Genomic DNA, 21489 nt, shown 5'->3' with positions numbered 1-21489 from the left:
ATTTTTTACAGACATTTTAACAAAATAGCATGATCAACCATATCAAAACCTTTTGAAAGATCAATAAATAATGCTGCACAGGATTCTTTACAGTCAATAGCACTAACAATATCATCAACTACCTTTGTGGCTGCTGTGATACCCTTTCCTAAAACCTGATTGAAAAGGAATAAGAATATTATTTACTATTAAGAAGTCCCTTAACTGATCATTAACCAATGACTCAAAAATTGTAACTAATACTGAGAATTTGAAAATAGGACAATAATTGTCCATAATAGTTGGGTCCCCATTATTAAAAAGTGGTCTTACATGCGCTGTCTTCCAATATCGGGGTATAATGTTTTGTTCCAAAGATAAATTAAAAATTTAAGTTATTGGTTCAACAATAATATTAGCCACAAGTTTCAGAAGGAATGGTCAAGCCCATCAGGACCAGCTGACTTTTTACAATTTATGTTTCGTAACGTGAGTAAAAACTTTGCCTCTGCCAAAGTGATTGTTATAGGGGCGGCAGTGGCTCAGTGGTTCATGTAGGTTGTCTACAAACCAGAAGGTTGGTGGTTCAATCCCCGGCTCCACCTGACCAAGTGTCGAGGTGTCCTTGAGCAAGACACCTAACCCCAGCTGCTCCCGACGAGCTGGATGGCGCCTTGAATGGCTGACACCAATGGCTGTTTTCTCATCAAGATAGAACTTTGACTCAGCTTTACGTATTTGTGTAGTACATTTATTTCTTAAATATCTGAAATTAACCCAATAATTTTCTTGCCCAGATTTCCTTGCCTTTGCCCAGGCCAAATCCTGTTCATGCAAAAGAGTGGATAATACATCAGAAAACCAGGAATTATTCCTCCCCTTTACTTTGAACTTTCTAAGGGGTGCATGTTTATTTAAAATACCTACAAATGAATCTTTAAAATATGGCCATGCCAATTCCACATCAGGAATTAAACAAACCTTTTTCCAATCAAAATGAAAAATATTATGGATAAAATCTTGCTGATCAAATAATTTGAAAAACCTTTTCTTCACAATTCGTGGCACTGTCTTTTTAAGTTTGCAGTTTCTAATCATACAAACAGCACAATGGACACTTATATCATTTGAGAAAATAATAATTTGTGTGCATTTTTCTGGGTTATTAGTTAAGATCAAATCTATTAAAGTGGACTTTACGTTTGGACGAGTGGGAACATATATTACTTGAGATAAATTTACAGAATCTTTAGATACATCTGTCAACCAATTCCAGTTCAAATCACCAAGCAAAATAATTTCTTTCTCATGTACAATCTGCAGGTGGAGTTGAAAGTATGAATAAGGCTTCATTATTAGCTGAAGGGGGTCTATAACAACAGGCAACAGTTAGTCTGGTATTTCCTAACATTAAATCAATAGCCAGCATTTCAAAGCACTTAGGAACAGTCATAGACTTTATCAAAATGGCATTTAGTCTACAATTTACATAAATAACAACACCCCCTCCTTTGCTCTTCCTATCTACACAAAGTATATTGTAACCATCAATGGCAATATCATTATCTGAGAGGGTCTTCTTTAATCATGTCTCTGATATAGAAATAATATCTGCCTTCGTAGACATCGCCCATATTTTAATATAAACAATTTTAGGCATCAAACTACGGACATTCAAATGAACAACTTTCAAACCAGGTTGACTTTGTAGCGTATCAGACCCCAACCAGACAAATTAAAGAGTAGATCAGGACTCAGAAGCAAGTTAACCAACCAACCAACCAACTCTTTCACAGAACAGCTTTCAACATTAACACCACTAGAACAATTATTAACAATTTCAATTCGGGGAAGAGATTGTCAAATTTGGGGCAAGTAATCAAGATGCAATGCCGGCCAGAACATGTAAACCCATGAGAGTAATAAACAAGATCCTTGGATTAACTTCCCCCCACCTAGCAGAACCAGACTGAAATTCCTAAGGGGACATTTTCACCTCTGGTCCCCACAGAACATCTTTTGTCAGAGAAGACACAGAAACTGTCTTTTCTAGATATAGATGGACCAAAATGAACTCAAAATGACTTCTAAATGAATATCAATCCATCGCTTAACTCCATATTCATTTATATGTAACCCACACATTTGACTATCATGTTTATAATCACTTATTGTGTATGCCTTTTAATAAGTATGGGATAGCTTAAACGTACAGTATGGGATTTTTGGCCACCAGGGGTCACTCAATCAAAATAATTACATAAGACGTACATTGATGACGTCGGGAAAGGGTGTAGGCTCATGGGAGTTGTTGTTCATTGGAACACGCGCTCTGTCGCTCCCCACATTCCTCACTCATTTTAACTGAGGCCGGCGACACACTGGATGCGTGGCGCAAGCGTCTCAGCTGCGTGGCGTGTCAGTTTTTAATTCGGCTCCCATGTTAATAGGTTAGAGCTTGCAGACTGCCTGCGTGAGACGCGTGTCTCAGGCGTGGCTCGAGCCGCGCGGAAGACACGTGCATGCTAGAAATAGAACCGACGCCTATTTTTCACGTGACACGCGCGCATGTTGGAAGCGTTTCCAGGCAAAATATAATAGGAAAATATGTTTATATGTAATTTTGTACACAAATACATATTAATTCATGACATTTTGATGTTTGAAAGTCTATAGGTTGACATAAATTCAGATATAAATGTAATTAAAAAAAATAAATAAATAATTAACGATTTTCAAATATTGCACCTGTCAAACATAGTCTATTTTGCCGTCAATACTGTTGACGGTGTCCTTTATCAGTAGGCTTTATATTTATGTTCAACATGAAATATAGATGCTGTCATGAAGACAAGAGCCTGGTCTGTCAGCAGTCTCCCTCTATGTCACCTACAGCAGCAGCAGCGCGCCACGCTTCTGGCACGCAGCAGAGACGCCGGTCTTAGTATTTTGACAATCACGTATTTTCGAACGGAGAGATATATGAATTATCAGACCCCTATCAAATCAATATTCCATCTAGCTAGTAGTAATATATGTTAAAAAAACACGGTTGCCTTTTGTTAATAATTATAATTACGTTTATACTATGATATCGAACAAGATAGTGAACTGCATTTGAAGCTACTTTATCCAGCTAGATATAGAACAAATGTAGATTTACATTATACTCTACATGAGAGCTAGTCCGTCTGCATTTTACACAAGACATCATCGTTTTTACAAAATATACGGATAGATATAGTTAGCTGAATGGATGCATACCTGTTTATTAGAATGCAAGCATCTCTCTGTAGTTTCAGCTTGTCACGAAGCTCTCTCTATCTTGGAAATGCAACTCCAATATTTACCCGTGTCTTGTTGCTTCTCTTGTCCCAAAACCTTCTCTGGTCATTTATTTCACCCGTACATTTGCGCTTCACAGAACGTGCAGGCAAAGCATAATCATGATCCATAATTAAGTTATTGATTGAGGTATAAATACGAATATAAACAATATAAATATAAAATATAATAGTCTCGATCAAGGCTAGCTACTACTTTTTCTTCTTCGTCTCGTCTTTGCTTCTGTTCACCTTTGTATTTGGCGGTTCCGCAGGAAGTTAGATAAACTAGAGGGGTCAAAGTTTATATGACGCCATAGACGGGCGACAAAACGGAAATAAAGAAACGTGCCGTGTCTTCTAATTAAACTATAATTTTCTCCGGATTTGAAAGTTCGTGGAAACTGTCGGGATAATGTAAATACACAACTAAAAAATATATATAACATATAGTGATATCTGCTATTTTTAAAGCAGAAAAATTACATATTGCGCCTTTAAGGATTCATATTCATGTTTAGTATGTTTGTGTTTCAATTTGCTTGCTTAAAATGTTTCTGACCATCAGTTATTTGTCAAATGTATCATATTCTTGTTATAGGGATCATGTCCAAAATTATACCCTGCAAGAGCGGAAAATTCGGACCACGTGCTTTTTGCTATTGATCATGCCTGCTTTTAGCTTTTAGCTTGCGTTTAGCTTTTGCTATAAGTCATGCCGGTTTTTAGCTTAAGCTTGTAGCTTTGCTTTTAGTCATGCTTTTAGTCATCACTGTTAGCATTCTTTGAGCACGGTACTAGCGTGCTTTGGCTTGCACGCCAGCTGCTACTTAGCCACGATGAGAAGAAACACCACCTAGTCTCGTCAAACTTTACATCTGTTCTTTTACTTTAGTTTCTTTTCCGTTTGAGTGTTTTGTGTTCTGAGTTAAATTTTGTAACGCCGTGTCTTTGAGTCTGACCTCGAGTGTCCGTTCAACTTCAACCAGCCCACACAACTCCGCATCGTCAGCCAACGCCCAACCACTGGCTTGCCAAGACGTCACTTCAACGACTACTGAACTTCCAGCCAATCATTGACATCGGGAAACTTCCTTTCAACGAAAATAAAGGGAACCCCCTTTTCACAGGAGATGCAATTAACTCCTCTGGACATTTAACCTGGTGTATCTAATATCATTTTAACTTCATTGAGGAACTGAGGGTTAATTAAGTGATTGATGGCTGTTCATGTCTATGCATTTTCACGTATTGCTGTAAACTTGGGATTACACATTTTCATTCTCTTAAACTCATCCTTCCCTAACTTTCTATCTTCCTGCAACTTGTGTGAATTTGTGAGTGCGTGCACTTATGTGTTAAATTAGTTTATATGTCTTAGATTTATCTACTAAAGCCTTATTCATATCGAAAAGAGAAGTATCTTGTGTTTTGTGCTTACAAGTTAATGTCTTAAACTGCCGATCTTGTTACTGTGCTAATTGATAGTGTTTTCACTATACTTTGGATATTAATATCCAGTGCAGATTTGATGTTAAACAGCTCGTTCAGTGAATCGCAGGGCGCCTCAGTGATCAGCCGTGAAACAGTGATTCTCTTAAATGATTCCCTTTGAGCTAAATTGACCTGTTTCCCTTACAACTTGAAAACTCCAATGGAACATACAAACATTCAGATTCAGGACCTGGATTTGATTGAACATTTCCTGCCGTAAGTAACATCAATAATATAAGATGACGTTGCCACACAGGTTTCAATATTTCATTCTCAGACAAACATTTCAATGAGTCAAATGACTTCACATTAAAATTACAAATTTTTTAACCAAAACTAATAAACTAAAGAGAGATCAGCTTTAAGTCCATGTTGAGACAATTTGCAAAACTCCTGTATAGGAGTGTACAGTATATGTACAATGTACATTTTGACAGCACATGTAAAGTGACAAACAATGTCCTTGGTGCATTTGGTGCATTATCGTTCGTATTACAAGTCTTTAGATCTAAAAGTCAAAGACAAAGTAACCATATTACCTGTAATGCACCCATGGCAAACAGACTGTTAGAAAACCAACCACGGTAAGTCCAAAACAATTGACGCTATAGTCAGCTGGATATTTTGTCCGTGAAACCTATGCGACAATATGGGAATTGTGTTTGAGCAGGGGAATGGAAAATGGGAAAAGGAGATTTTGACTTTCGTCAGTTAATAAAGACCTATTTCGAGGCTGGTCTTTGAACAGGGAAGCTTCCAAACGTAGCACCCCAGGCAGGCAAACAGATGTAGAGTTGGAGTTTCCAGACTTTCTCATAAATTTAGTGATGAAGTTCTACTTCGAGGCTGACGTTTGAAGAGGGAGACTCCCAGCTGTAGCAGATATGAAATGTATAGCTGGTTTTTGACAAAATGAAGTAGAAATGAAGTAGAAGTTTCCAGATTTTCTCATAAATGGACAGATATCGTAGCTGTAGTCACTCAACCTTCAGCATTGTTAGTATAAAAGGAGCATAAAGACAAGCCAAGAGGGCAGAAGGACAAAAACAAAACGAGATGAAGTAGCCCACAGGCATGCCAATTATACAATGTATAATTGTATGACTGATTGTATGCAGTCCTTTTATTAATATTTTCTAAAGGCGTTTCCATCCTGGCCCACAAATATTGATCAATCGACGTTATTATTTTCTTCCGTTGTCCTGCTAATATAAAAACAAATAGGTAGTTAGTGACATACTATTTGAACATTCATCCACACATTTGTAAAAAAAACATGTAATGTGCACATGGTTTTTGGAATAATAATGCTGTAACAGCATTTTTTTGAAAAAAGCAAACAAGGAAATCATTACATGAAAGATAACTATAGCTCAGACAGACTTTGGTGTCTGTTGGGGGTAGAAAAAACAGGGACCTGAACTGAACACATGGACATGCTTAGAAATTCTTGGTTGCTTTGACAGATAGTCTTGCCACTGCTTGTAAATGATACAGTACATCCCAGTGTCCAGCACTGAATGCTATAATTGGGCCCAGACCCTTAGGATCAAAAGAAGGCAGTGGCCTCAAATCCTCAGTTTTGACCTTTTTGTTGTTCTGTAGGTTCATATATAAAAACTTGTATATATGATATATACACATATATATGCATTAGGGATGGAACGGTTCAACTTTTTTCACGGTTCGGTTTGTTTCACAGTTTTGGTACAGTTCGTGCTATGTTTATGGAAAAACTATACTTAAAAAAAACAATATTCCATCTCACTACAAGCAACATCACAAATAAATACAATAGCAGAATAAAGATACAAATAAAATAAACAATGATTTCAGTTTTTTTTTGGGGGGGGGGGGTTTCTAGCATTAGTTTTTAGGAACAGAAACTGAATAAAGTAATCAAATGTAAAACAGCATCGCATATTGAACTGTATAAATTAAAGATTGTTCTTTACTAAAGTTACTAAATGGTTTTCAATCAAGGGCAGTGAGTGATTTCTTTGTTGTTGCTGTTCGATCAATATAAATACTGTCACTTTAAGAGAATGCACTGATTCAGTGCACTGATACAGTAGGCCTATGTTCAGCCTGTCTGCTGTAGGATACTTACCAAGATGGGCATTTTGACATAATAATGAATCTACATGGTACAAACTGGGACAACAGCCAGTTATATTCTTAAAAATCAATAACCTCTTTTGGGTGTGAAGAACGTACTCGGTTACTTTCGTAACCTCGGTTCTCTCTAGAAGAGGGAACGAGTACTGCGTCTTAGCTAAGACGCTACGGGAAAAGTCTCTTTTCACGAAATACTGAAGCAAAAAATTATCCTTAATTTTGAATTTTTGTAAAGCGCATTTGCAGCAGTACACAGCCATAGGCGAGACGGCTCGCTCGCTCATTGGCTGCTTTTTTCGGCAAGTGCACAGCCTATCGAGCGCAGACTGATGCCATATCAGACCAATAAGGGCGCTTCGCGCCCTTCACGCCACTTCCCGCCGAAACAGGTGTGGCCCAACCTTATAAAAGGAGCTCGAAAAGGCTGACTCACCTGATTTATTTCATCGCCGAAGCGAACCAGAGTGAATCGTACGCACGGCAGAGAACGCAGTACTCGTTCCCTCTTCTCGTTCTCTTACGAGAGTTCTCTCGTACTGCGTCTTAGCTAAGATGCTACGGGAACCCCATGTAAAACGCCGTGCGCGCAGGGATCACACACCAATAAACCTGAAGCAACACCCAGGATTTACAGTGCACAGTCACCCGAGAGACTCACAGAGAGCCCAGGACAGGAGAGGGGGGGAGCCCTCCGTCCCATATCTAGCTGCACCCGTAGATGCGGCAATACAATCATCACACAGTCGAGGCAAGGCCTGACCAATGTGGCAATGCGGGTCTTACGCAATACTGCCCATATAACAGTCGGCAGCGCATAACGCTCACGAACTCAGAATTCCCATCAGGGCCCTGATTCGGCTATACCGAATGCAGCCTTGCTTGCAAGGCGGGAACCTCCAGGTTATAGAACCTGATAAATGCAGACGGCGAGGCCCAACCTGCCGCCATACATATATCCTGCAAGGAGATCCCAGTAGACCACGCCCACGATGAGGCGACGCCCCTTGTGGAGTGTGCTCTGACGCCCAGTGGGCACTGAGTGCCACTGGAAGCGTAAGCTAATGCTATGGCGTCAACTATCCATCTGGATAGAGTCTGTCTCGAAACAGCCATTCCCTTGGAATGTCCACTGAACGAGACAAACAGCTGCTCAGTCTGTCGAAAGACAGCGGAGCGAGACACATAAGCTCTTAAAACTCTAACAGGGCAAAGAAGACTCGAGTCTCCCTCCTCTCCTGACACCGACAGGGCAGACAGGGCAATAACCTGAGCCCGAAACGGCATGTTGAGGGACTTCGGCACATAACCGTGCCTAGGTTTGAGTATGACCCTTGAGTCATTAGGCCCAAACTTCAAGCACGACAGGCTCACCAAGAGCGCGTGCAGGTCACCCACACGCTTCACTGAAGCGAGAGCCAACAAGAATACTGTCTTAAACGACAGATGCTGGAGGCTAATCGATTGGATAGGCTCAGAAGGGGGACCCTTCATGGCCTCCAAAACCTCCGCGAGGTCCCATATAGGGACTGACGGAGGTCTGGGAGGATTCAGCCTCCTAGCTCCTCTAAGGAAGCGGATGACCAAATCGCTCCTTCCTATTGACTGACCGAGCGCTGTTCAGAAAACGCTGCGGTGGCCGCCACATAAACTTCGAGCATGGATGGGGCTCTGCCCTTATCCAACAGCTCCTGTAGGAAGGAGAGAACCTCCGTCACCTCACAACTAAGGGGGAGCTCTAGCCTGAGTGATGGTATTTAGCACTCCCACTGAGAGATCAGCGGGTAACCGCTGAGCGCCCACACATGGAGGGACCACAACTCCGGTTGAGGGTGCCAAATCAAGCCCCTGGCCTCCGAGAGGAGGTCCCTCCTCAACGGCACTGGCCACGGGGCGATGTCTGCTAACTGCATCAAATCTGGGAACCATTGTTGGTTCTTCCAAAAAGGTGCTACAAGCAGTATGGAACATCTCGTTTCTCTCACCCGTTCCATCACCTGCGGAAGGAGGGAGACAGGAGGGAAAGCATTAAGCGGGCAGCACGGCCATTCCTGTGACAGCGCGCTTTCGTTCTTGGAAAAGAACGCGGGTCAGTGAGCGTTTTCGTGGGACGCGAAGAGGTCCACCTCCGCCCTGCCAAATCTCTCCCACAACAGCTGGACTGTTTGCGGGAGTAGAGACCATTCGCCCGTAGGAACATTGCCTCAGGACAGCCCGTCTGGACCCAGATTCTGTAGCCCAGGCACATGCACTGCCCTCAGTGAACGCACGTTGTGCTGAGCCCAAACCAGGAGGCGTTCCGCCAGCCTGTACAGGTTTCGGGACCCGAGACCGCCCTGGCGATTTATGTAGGACACCACAGACATGTTGTCCGAACGGACTAAGACGTGGTGGTCCTTGATTTGGGGACAAAAGCACATCAGCGCGTTCTCCACTGCCAGCATTTCCAGACAGTTGATATGATGGAGCTTTTCCCGTTCTGACCACAGGCCAAAGGACGGTCTGCCCTCAAGCAGCGTTCCCCATCCCGAAGTGGAGGCGTCCGTCGACACCATCTTCACATTCGGGGAAGTCCCCAGGCTTACACCTGATTGGTACCAGCCGTTTGCTGTCCAGGGTTTCAGGGCTGTGACACAGCTCTGATTGACCTTGAGACGCAGTCGGCCAGACACCCGCGCTCTGCGCGGCACCCGCGCCTTCAACCAGAGCTGCAGGGGCGCATGCGGGGCAGGCCCAGCTGCAGAACCGGAGATGCTGAGGCCATAAGGCCCAGCACCTTCTGACAGTGTTTGAGCGAAACGGTCGCGCCTCAGCGGAAAGAACTCGCTGCGCGCTGAATGCCCAATGGAACACGAGTTCAGAACTATACCCAAAAACAGAATCGTCTGACTGGGGTTCAGCGAACTCTTCGCCCAATTGACACTGAGACCGAGCTTCTCGAGGTGATCGAGGGTGATCCGCTCGTGATCGAGCCAGAGCCAGCCAGTCGTCCAAATAATTCAGCACTCGCATGCCTCTGAGTCTGAGAGGAGCGAGCACTGCATCCATGCACCTCGTAAACGTACAAGGAGCCACGGACAAGCCGAACGGCAGGACTGTAAACTGGTATGCCTGGCCTCGAAGGCGAATCTCAAATATCGCCTGTGATTTAACGCTATCTGTATTTGAAAATACGCGTCCTTCAGATCTATTGACATGAACCAGTCCCCTCTGCGAATCTGCGCGAGGAGCTTCCTGGTCTTAAGCATTTTGAAACTGCGTTTCACCAATGCCTTGTTCAGCTGTCTTAGATCCAGTATGGGCCTTTATAATGCCTAGCACCCAATCCAAAACCCCTGGAAGCGCTGACCATGCATCTGCATGAATGGCTAAGGGCTGGATGCGAAGCGCGCTCTGTTGACTGGGCAACGGCGGCGCTTTGGTGCACTTCACCATGGGCGTTACGCCTGTGGCATTTGAGGCGGGGACCGCGCTGATCACAGCGGGCAGATCGCTCGTCCTCGACCCCATCCCGGTGCTTAACCGATTGGGGGAGGGCTGAGCGGGTCCCGTGGGACTCGGGATGTCTGCGAGTAACTGTGGGCTGCAATGCACATTTACCAATTTCGACTCGCTGTCTGCCTGGGCAGAGCGTACGTGCACGGGTTTCGTTTTACAGAAACCACGCGCCGTGTGTGACATAGTGTATGTGGGCACTGAGGAGTGGGCACGTTTACTATGTGGCGCGAGTGATCGATCTGGGTCAATCTTATGTGCGCGAGCCTTGTGTGCAGGGCTGTGCTCACATGTGGAGATGGGCACTGAGGGGTGGGCATCGTCACTACATTTATAGCACCATCGGCCATGGCCGGACGAAAGTGCACGGGTTTCGTTTTTACAGAAACCACATGACGCGTGTGACATAGTGATTGTGGCCACTGAGGAGTGGGCACGTTTACTATGAAGTGCGCGTGATCGATTTGAGTCGCTTTTATGGGCGCGAGCCCTGTGTGAAGCGTTGTGCTTATATGTGGAGATGGGCACTGAGCAGTGGGCATCGTCACTACACTTATAGCACCATCGGCCGTGACCGAGACACCAGAAATTATACCTTTTTCGGGAAATATCTGGGTAGCCGTGATAACGGTTTTTGTGTGCAGGCAAGCGGGCAACCGTACAGGCTTGCGCATTGCAAAAGACGCTGAAACAGTCACAATCCCTGGAACTGAAACAGCGGCGCGCTTAGGTGAGAGCCCGGCCACATCGGAACTCGTACACCGGCGCTTCGATGAAGCAGCCATCGTGTGTAGTGCAGACGCAGCGTCATGCAGCAGGCATAGATGGCTTTCCTAGGATGGCTTTGGGGCTCCCGGTCTCACCGTAATCCTCTGCCGCGGTCCCCGCGGCGCGGGGCGACGGCCGGTAGAGCGAGAACGGGGGTCTCGAGCTGCGTTGCTGAAGCTGTTGTGATAACGGCTTTTGTGTACAGGCAAGCGGGCAACTCAGCAGGCTTGCGCGTTGCAGAAAACGCTGAGACAGTCACAATTCCTGAAACTGAAACAGCAGCGCGCTTGGGTGAGAGCTCGGCCACAGCGGAAACTCGTACACCTGCGCTTCGATGAAGCAGCCATCGTGAGTAGTGCAGACGCAGCGTCACACAGCAGGCTTTAGATGGCAACACCGCTTTTGCCGCCGTCCAGCAGAGGGCGGACAAAGGTGCGTCGCTATCGCCTGTTCCACTGGCGGAAGTGACTGGTAGTTCCTGTTTTTAGCATCATCCAGTGTGGAGAATGCTAGTGAGACAGACGAACGAGTTCGCGCTGAATATGGAGCGTTCCAAGCCTTCGCCACCTCTTTGTGAAGCTCAGGAAGAAATGAGCGGGCTTTGAGAAGTACGCTCATCCGAAAGGAAAATACCATCCAGCCGGGAACGAGAGGGGGGGCGCTGGTGCAGACCACTCGCGGCCGAGACTCGTCGCGGCCAACGTGAGCACTCACCCCGGCTCCTTCTCGATGTCAGCTTGTCTGCTGGGCTTCTGGGCAGAAGGCGCGAGATCCTCGGAGCTCGCCCAGCCCTCACTGCCCGAAGCTAGCAGAGAGCGCGTGTCCTCTTCCCCCGACGCGGCCCTGAGATCGACTTCCTCGGACGACGCGCCGTCAAACAGCGGGCGCTGCCCACCGGGAAGCGATGCAGGGGAGGCCGGTGAAGCAGGGCGAACCGGCGAGCTCGGTTGAGCTGAAAACAGTTCCGGAATCCGCTGGAAACGGCGCTTTTACGGCGCCTTCAGCGCAGCGGAGAATGCAGGCTCAGAGAAAAAGGCCAGGCGAGTCCTCAGAGTCACCATGGCAACAGCTCTGCTGCATGATCTTCACCCAGGCAGGAGACACAGATGACGTACCGGTCTCCCTCACTGAGTGGGGCTCTGACGAGCCGCAGGAAGGCATCTTAAAAAAGACGCAAGCTCTTTTACGAGTGTGTGTCGCAGGGCGAACACACACACACGCATAAAGAACAGCTGGATATAACAGAATTGAAAGGATATAGGCGCCGGACAGCGCAGCAGGAACGGCAGTGGAAGGCGGCGAAGGCCAGCAGCTTCAGAATGGCTCGTCCCGCTGATATGCCTCTCAGACGGCGCTTGCTTCCTCAGTGATCCAGCGATGCGTGAGCTTCGCTGAAGAGATGAAAAATCAGGTGAGTCAGCCTTTTCGAGCTCCTTTTATAAGGTTGGGCCACACCCGTTTCGGCGGGAAGTGGCGTGAAGGGCGCTTCGCGCCCTTCACGGTCTGATATGGCATCAGCCTGCGCTCGATAGGCTGTGCACTTGCCGCAGAAGCAGCCAATGAGCGAGCGAGCCGTCTCGCCTATGGCTGTGTACTGCTGCAAATGCGCTTTACAAAAATTCAAAATTAAGGATAATTTTTTGCTTCAGTATTTTGTGAAAAGAGACTTTTCCCGTAGCGTCTTAGCTAAGACGCAGTACGAGAGAACTCTCGTAAGAGAACAATTTAGTAACATGTAAAAAAAAGAATTTTCTACTATAAAGAAACTTTTGTGCAATGGTTGCATGAATGTCAAAGGTTCTTCATAGAACCATATATATCAATGAAGAACCATTCATTTTAAAAGTATAAGTAATTTTACAGGCACTATTCCAAATACTTGACCACAGAGTACTGGGTTGATCAATTAAGTCAAATCAAGTATTCCAGAGAGCAGTGGATCAATTTGAAAGTATGAAATCTTATAAAATAATAATATACAGACAGAATCTAAGATGTCAGTTAACATTATGAGAAGTGCCTCACAGTAAGTATTCTTGAATGAGACACTTAATGAATTTTCCAGATCATCCCCCCCAAATAGTATTCATCTGTTTTGTCCCTAATTCACAGCAGCCTCTTTGATGGAAAAAGTCTCTTATTGTCTCATAGCTCTGGTAATAATATTAAAGACACTCAGGCCAAGTACTGAAGTCAGAAAGTGCTACGTGTTACCAGCACTCCAGATCGCTCCCTAAAGGGGTGTCCTGAAGTCTATTTCATGCTGAACAGGAAACAAATTACTGCCCCATCTGTGGGAATATCCACTGTTAGCTTTGTCTATGCCATGATGGATGAAATCAATCTCTCATTTCCTACAATCCTTTTCAGGTGTAAGTAACCCTATCATTCGGTAGATAAAAACCCTCAAAGCACCTATGGGAGTTAAAACGTGTTATATTACTGTCTGTGCTATACGTTATAACACTGTCTAATGGTTATAGAGACAGACTTCTAACCCAAAGGTCGCGGGTTCGAGCCTCTGTCTCAGCAGGGATTGTAGGTGGGGGGAGTGAATAACCAGCACTGTCTTCCACCCTCAATACCATGAGGTGAGACCCTTGAGCAAGGCACCGAACCCCCTACTGCTCCCACGTGGCGCAGCAAAAAATGGCTGATCACTGGTCCGGGTGTGTGTGTGTGTGTTCACTACTCACTGCTGTGTGTGTGCACCTGGATGGGTTAAATGCAGAGCACAAATTCAAATATGTTTGTCTTTGTGCAGCATTATGACTTTGATGTTCAGAACTCCATGGCCCAGTTTCACAGACAGGGCCTAGGATTAGCCAGGATTAGGCCATACTATTTCAATTAGGACATCTAAGTAGTTTTTAGAAATATGCCTTAGATAAAAACATTACTGGTGTGCATCTTGAGACAAAACAATGAATTTGACATATTTTAAGATCAGTCAGTGCAAGTTCCTTTCAGTTAAAATGGCCCAGACATGCATTTTAGTCTGGGACTAGGCTTAAGTCAATGAAACCGGAGCCATATATTCTAAAATTAACATATTCATGAGTTGTCAATATAAGTGGTTTAAAATACAAAGACTCCGGTGCTGCCGTCACCAGTGGTCGGAAGGCAATATGCAGATGGAAAATGTATAAGTATTGTTCTATCACTTTTAGACCATATCAGATATTCTAGTTGGTATCAGGCTTAGATGCAATACTTTTGCAATCTTAAGATTTGCCTGACCAATTTAAAGTCCAATTGTATGTATGTCCCAAATCCTCTCCAAACAGTGTTGAGTGCTGTTGCTGCCACATATACAGTACATCACACATAATACGCAAGTATGCTTTGGGTTTTACAGTAATATATAATTTACAGAAAATATATAATTCTGCTTCTTCCTCAGAACTATGGTGTGGAGACAGATAACTTGAAGAACCTGATGCTAAAGATGAGAGCTGTGACCAGCAGCCTTCACACTGCAACATCAGAACGAAGGAAGAGCCCTACATATGAAAGCAACATGTCTAGCAAGCTCCCAAATCAATTCCTCTCCTCTGTGGTTGAACTTATTGGAGCAGCCAAAAGTCTCCTGGCATGGCTGGACAGGTTCAAACATCCCTATTCATCATTTCTTTACATATTTCTATTGCTTATTTCTGTTTCTGTTGCTTCTTTATTTATGTAATGGGGACGTATAGCATGCAAAGGGCTCTGGTGTGTTGTGCACAGATGATTTATAAGGGGATTTTACTCTTAAAGCTGACGTTAACCCTCTGTAAGGTCATATATTTCATTGCAAAGACTTGCATGAGCAGCACTTAGATTTTTCCAGACAGGGCAGACAGTTGAAACCAGATACAATCTGGCTTTCTTTCCTAACCCCTCTTTGCACAGATAACCACATCTTTCTCATGATGGAGAGATTTTTGTGAACAAAAAAGCTGTTCCAATTTGGTGCAAGATTTACTTTGAAACAGTTCACACTCAGAAACTGCTAGTAAATTCACTAATATTTACAAGGAAATTGCAAGTAACATTATAAATAAACAAAAAATATTGAAGAAGAGAGACTGAAATAGTATTTTTTAAATTGTACTCCAATATGCTTTTTTTAATTAACAGATTCAAAAAAAAAAATAGGCCAGGCAACTTTCCCACAAACCACGCAAATGTTCCTCACACAATTCCATTTGAGTTGACTTGAGACTGTACAACAGAGGCGGTCCACTTGTAAATATATATAAATGGGAGACATCGAAATTGTGGCTATTGTCCCAGTATCTTGCATTTTTCATAAAGGCCGAAGTAATTCAACCCTTTGAGATTTCATTGTGCCGAGCTCCCTGGTGCAGTGACACAGAAATTGATACCAAGATACCAAAAGTTTTGGCCATGACTACAGTATCAATTTGTTATTTTTAGATGATATATATATATATATATATATATATATATATATATATATATATATAAAGTGCCTTCCTGTAATCACAATTTAATGTTGATATTATGACACAAATTGTGTCGGCTTTGAACTCAGAACACTCAAAGTTTAAGCTACTGGTGATTTTATTAATCTTATTATGTTGCCTTAACCACATAGAAATCTTCTCATGTTACATGGTGTGATTGATCTGATCTGTCTGGGAAAAAATAAATGGAAACTGACTATGCTCAATGGTTTCATAGGGAGCTGACATGGTAATGTGTTTAATTCCAGCTGCAGTTTTTATGACCACAGACTCAAACTCCAGACACACAGTGATGGAAATTCTTTGCTATTGTAGACCACATAAGAAAACACCTGTAGCAAAGCTATATGTGAATACTATGATAATTCCTCACCTAACATATTGTATAACAAGCTGGACCCAGGTATGTAGCACAACACTAAGGCCTATTTTATCACTACATAAACAAGCACTTAAAGTATTGGACAAAATACCCAAACTTTGACATCATTGTAACATTCTTAACAAATATAACGTACTTAGTTGGGAAAAATATTTTAAAATACAGTGATGCATGCCTAATCTTTAAGATTATTAATGGAAAGGCTCCCTCACCACTCTGCACCTTTGTACAACAGAAGTCATCTAGCAGCAGAACCACAAGGTCTGCCTTTAGAGAGGGACTGTGTAGTCCCTCTTAGGTCCAGTTCCTTTGGCCAATTATGCTTTTCTGTGAGAGCCTCTAAATTATGGAACCAATTGCCAGTGGACATTAGAAATTCCACCTCACACCATACATTTACACACCATCTTAAGGACTGGCTTTTGAGCATACAAAAATGTGAGCACCTCTCATAATAATTCATGTATGTCTGACTCTAAACATTATTTGTCCTATAACCTATGGTATATGTATGATAGATAGATGGATAGATGGTTCTTTATAAATTCCAAACAGCTGTATGGCTGTATGGTTATATGTTTTATGTTTTATGATTTTATGTTTTAATGAAGCCAGTGCTATGGCATTATGTTTTATTGTTGTATATCAATCGTTGTGTGACTTAATATGTTCTTTTTTAGTTATCTTGTGCCTAGTATAACATCTTGCCAATGGACTACAGTTGAAAATTAGCCTGCTGGCTAACACTAGCACATTTACAGTAATGTTGATTAATGTGCACTGTCCTAAAATAAATAAATGAAATGAAATGAAAAAAACCTTTCACAGGGAGCTTGTTGTCCTGTCCTGGTATTAATTAGATCTTTTATACAGTAGGAATGCTGTAATGTATTTTAACCTTTGTTTCCTCTGTCTGCAGAACTCCACTGACAGAGGTCAGTGATTTTACCACCACCAAGAACAAAATCATTCAGTTGTGTTTGGAACTGACAACTACAGTACAACAGGTAAGCACAATGACTGTTCCTTCAAATAGTATAGACACATGCTAACATTCACCCTCCATGCTCATTTTTAAGCTTTCAATGCATTTCCCAGTGGAGCTGGAAAGCTGGAAACTGCAGCTAGTTATCTAACCATGTGTTGTCTTACAGTGTTTGCTTTGGGAGGTTTACTTCAGACAGTAATAAGCAGACCCCCCAGCACATCAGTCACAGGTTCTGAGTTTAAAGTTTCATTAATCAAGCCAGGATTCTCTTTTGAAATTGGCCTCCAGCATTCCTTTATGTTATCTTCCTTGCTTGTGGTTACATGCTTACACCCTGCGGGAATAGCATCGTTGCATAACACCACACAGACCCTGGATTCCACCCCCCCCCCCCACGTGACCGCTGTCGCAACCTTTTTGGGAGGCAAAATGGGCACGGGGAGGGTGCAACTAACCTCAGCCTCAAAGATCCGCGACAATTCATCGGGCTTACTCTTGGGCTTATTCTTGCACCCTGGATGGTACGAGATGGTAAACCTAAACTGACCAAAAAATAATGCCCAGCGAGCCTGATGAGAATTTAGTCTCTTGGCAGTGGAGATGTATTAGAGGTTCTTGTGGTCAATCCAAACAATAAAAGCGACCCACGCCCCCTCTAACCAGTAACGCCACTACTCCAGAGCCATCTTGACAGCAAGTAACTCCTTATTCCCGATGTCGTAATTCCACTCTGAGGGGGTCAAACAATGAGAAAAGAAGGCGCAGGTATGTATTCTCTCATCCGAGGGTGATCTTTGGGACAAAATAGCCCCAACCCACACCTCTGGATCACTTGGTTCACGTGCTGGACATGATCGCGTTCGTTCTGGGAGAAAATTAGAATATCATCCAGATAAACAAAAAAAACATGTCTCATCACATCATTGATGAGTGCCTGGAAGACCGCCGGAGAATTGGAGAGCCCAAACGGCATGACTAAATATTCAAAGTGTCCAATAGGGGTGTTAAAGGTGGTCTTCCATTCATCCACCTCCCTAATTCAAACTAAGTGATAAGCGTTGCGGAGGTCCAACTTCGTTAAGATGGTAGCCCCCTGCAACTTCATTAAGATGGGAGCACGAAGGCAGATGACATCAACGGCAAAGGATAACAATTCTTCACCATGATGTCATTCGACCCCTGATACTCTATGAAGAGGCGCAACAAACCATCCTTCTCCACGAAGAAGAACCCCCGTCCCTTGAGTGGTAAGCACTGCCTGGCAGCTGAGGATGCAGCACCCATGTGACTGGCCTCTCCAGAGTAGAGACACAGTTTGTTGTCCAAGTGACGATGTCGCTCCCTCAACGTCAACCACACCCTCCCAACCTGCATCAGCTCATCCTTGGGGAAGTTGAGAACTTGAGATGGCATGTCACCTGTCGCTGCATATACAGCTCTATTACCAGGCTCGAAATAAGCCACACCCCTCCAATGCCGGAAACAGAGAGCAAAACGGTTATCCACCCGAATGGCGAGTTCAATGAGTCCATCCAGGCAAATTCAAGGGAATAAATTTCATCCTTGACGTGCTCGGCCAGAACGGGCGTGGAGAAAGTGATCCCAAAGAGCCTTTTCATTCCAGCTACAGAATGCCGCGAGCATGCAAAACTCAGTCGAGTTACTGGACACTGAGCCTTCTCCTTGCCGTAGCAGTGCCAGGGCTCGTGCCGCTTCAGTTACCTGAGCCGAGCGATCAAACACTTTGCGTAGTTCCTTCAAGGAACTCTCAAAGGAGGAACAGCAGCTGTGCTCAATATCCCACATAGCCATGCCCCACTCTTCCGCTAGACCCACCAAAAACGTGATGGTGAAAGCTACCTTGGACTGCTCCGTAGAAAAACAGGAAGGCTGCAGTGAGAATGTCAGAGAGCATTGTGACAAAAAGGTATGGTAAGTGTAAGGCTCAACCGAATAAGGAGCAGGAGGATTTAGCCGTGGTTCAGTGCTATGGCTACTAGATCCAATGGGGTCAGGAGGAGGGGTTACTATAGGAGCCACGGGAGGGCTGGTGTTTAGCTGATCCAACTGTTCAACCAGCTGGCTAAGCTGGAGAGAGATCTTGGAGTATGCGCATTGAGAAGCCGCAATCTCCTCCTGATGTCGACCCAGTAGAACACCCTGCTGCATCAAAGCTCCCCACATCTCATCCTCCTCTGTTGTGTCCGTAATTTGTGGAGAGTAAATTCTGTGATGGGGCGATGAGGAAAGAGGACTCAAAGGCAGAGGTTTAGATGCAAAGAAAGTCTATTCTTCAAAGGTAATCAAAACAAATAAAACTTAGCAAAACAAAACTTAGCAAAACAAAAATTAGCGAGCCAGTCTTTGGGGGTAATCCAACTTCAGTCAGCAATGTTATGCAGAGCAAGGGAGTAGATTGCCCAAGACTCAACACTCGCACAGGACCAACAACCTGAAAGTTGAGTGAAGCAGAGAGGAGCAGTCCTTCTCTCTATGAGGAATATAAAGGAAAGGGGTAATCAGCAACAGGTAGGGTAGAAGCAGCCAATGACCAGCGCAGCCCAACCTCCAGATCAGCGCTGATTGCACTGATCACAAGCCGCTGAAAAAAGCATGACACACAGACAGCAGACCCGTGACAGTCACCATATTTTATGTATTCTGTGTGTTATAAACATGGCTGAAACAAGGGTATGAAAATTAATGAGGTCTCGATGGGGTATTAAGAACCATGCTATAATAACACCTACAAATGCAACACATTATATACACTACATATAGTATAAACTTTAAAAGAGAGAGACATGTAGATATTTGTAAAACATGATTTCTCTGGTTTGGGGTCAGACATTGTAAATTTAGACCTTATTTATTGCATTAAAATTTGTTAATACTTTGCTATAAGTTAGGATGGATAATTTTATTAGTTTATTATTGATGCATTTATACTTATTACTGTAATAATTTTCATTAGTTAGCATTGCTATATGATAAGAACTTTTTCTAGAATGTTTTAGCATGACTTATTACTAAAATTGAATGAAATAGCATTGTTCCTCATGGCCAGTGTCTGCATATTTGGAGCATTTCATTTAATTTTCTAGAGATCTCTGCAGTAGTGTTATTATGCTACAGTTTTTGATATCATTGATACCATTTCTTACAGATAACATCATGATGGTCATTATCAGGGTTCTAAATTAACTTTTTTGATCACCAGCCAATGTGGCTGGTAACTTTCTAAAGTTACCAGTCAATCAGAATTTCCACTAGCCATTTTTTTTTTTTCAATAAAAGTAACATAAATTATGAGTGCCACTGAATGCATTTGATCATTTTATTAACATTGTTGGCATGAAAAACACATATAAAGTACAATGCATACAACAAAATATACACTGACTCAAATTTAAAATTATTAGTTCCCACCAAGAAATTGCTTGTTTTTTTTTCTCTTTCGCGTAACTTACATGCGGCAATCCTGACAAAGCATTACGACATTCTTGTGATCAAACACAAGCCATTCATGACCCGTCAGCCATTTGGCATTACATTTTCTTTTCTTTGTTTCTCTGTCGATATCCTCATCCCCTGCCTCGTTCCTCTTTTCAGCCCCAGAAATCTGTCCCAACCACCGCCGCATTTAGTTTAATCTTTTTCTTTAATAGCTAACTCCCTCCTCTTTCAATCTATGCTCCCTGCTCTGGCTCCATTCGTTCTTCTTCCTTGTGTTTTCTGATGGACGCTCTATTCGTTTCCATGTTTTTTTGCACTGGTTTCACTGCAAACTGCGTGCAGCCAATGGGCATATGAAACGTCATCACGTAGCATTACAGCACAGTGTTCATGGGAAATGTAGGAAGTGCTGCCAGGGGGATAAATGACCGAGAACAGAGCCTCATGTCATGCATCACCAGCCAAACTGGCTAGTACTGTAAGTTTTAATTAACAAATTAGTTAATTTAGAACCCTGGTCATTATGTTTGTCTTATTGAATGTGTTAACTTGTTTTCTTTTTCTTTTTTGATTATTGTCTGTTTAAGCAGCGATGCAGTGTTGCCAGTTATTTTTATGGTAACAAACGACTACAAGCCCCCAACCCCCCCTAAAAAAAAAAAAAAGTTATCACAAACCCTCAACTGCTACTTCCCTCTTGATTAACTTCCTAAAGTGCCACATTAAGTGGAAAAAACAAGTCCAACGATGTGTCTATTAACTGGATCTGGCAACAAGACTGTGCCCTCACTCACAACTCTCTCTCAAGCTATGTTCACATGAATCTCTTTCCAGAATTTGCACGTCACGTCACGGACACTAAACAATCTATGCAAATCGTTTAAATTTAATTATTTAGATACTCATATGAGGAGTTTTAAATGACTAATCAGTTATTCAGAGAATTTCAAATTTTATTTCTGATTATGAAAAAGAAGTATGGACCACTTTGACCTTATAACTGGACTTGTGGTCCAA

General features: G+C 43.3%; 1 protein-coding gene across 1 annotated transcript in view; it reads left to right on the top strand.

The window, feature by feature from the left end:
* LOC132111811 (connector enhancer of kinase suppressor of ras 3-like) overlaps window positions 1-21489 on the top strand; it is a 121914-nt gene that overhangs the window by 32582 nt on the left and 67843 nt on the right. The window contains exons 3-4 of the mRNA XM_059519416.1: window positions 14578-14780; window positions 16948-17035. Coding sequence (XP_059375399.1) covers window positions 14578-14780; window positions 16948-17035 — 291 coding nt within the window. The remainder of the gene's footprint in view (window positions 1-14577; window positions 14781-16947; window positions 17036-21489) is intronic.

Source organism: Carassius carassius, chromosome 31, assembly GCF_963082965.1.
Source record: "Carassius carassius chromosome 31, fCarCar2.1, whole genome shotgun sequence".
NCBI classification, from domain to species: domain Eukaryota; kingdom Metazoa; phylum Chordata; class Actinopteri; order Cypriniformes; family Cyprinidae; genus Carassius; species Carassius carassius.
Note: the sequence above shows the minus strand (reverse complement) of the source record. Positions and strands in the feature narration are given on the sequence as shown.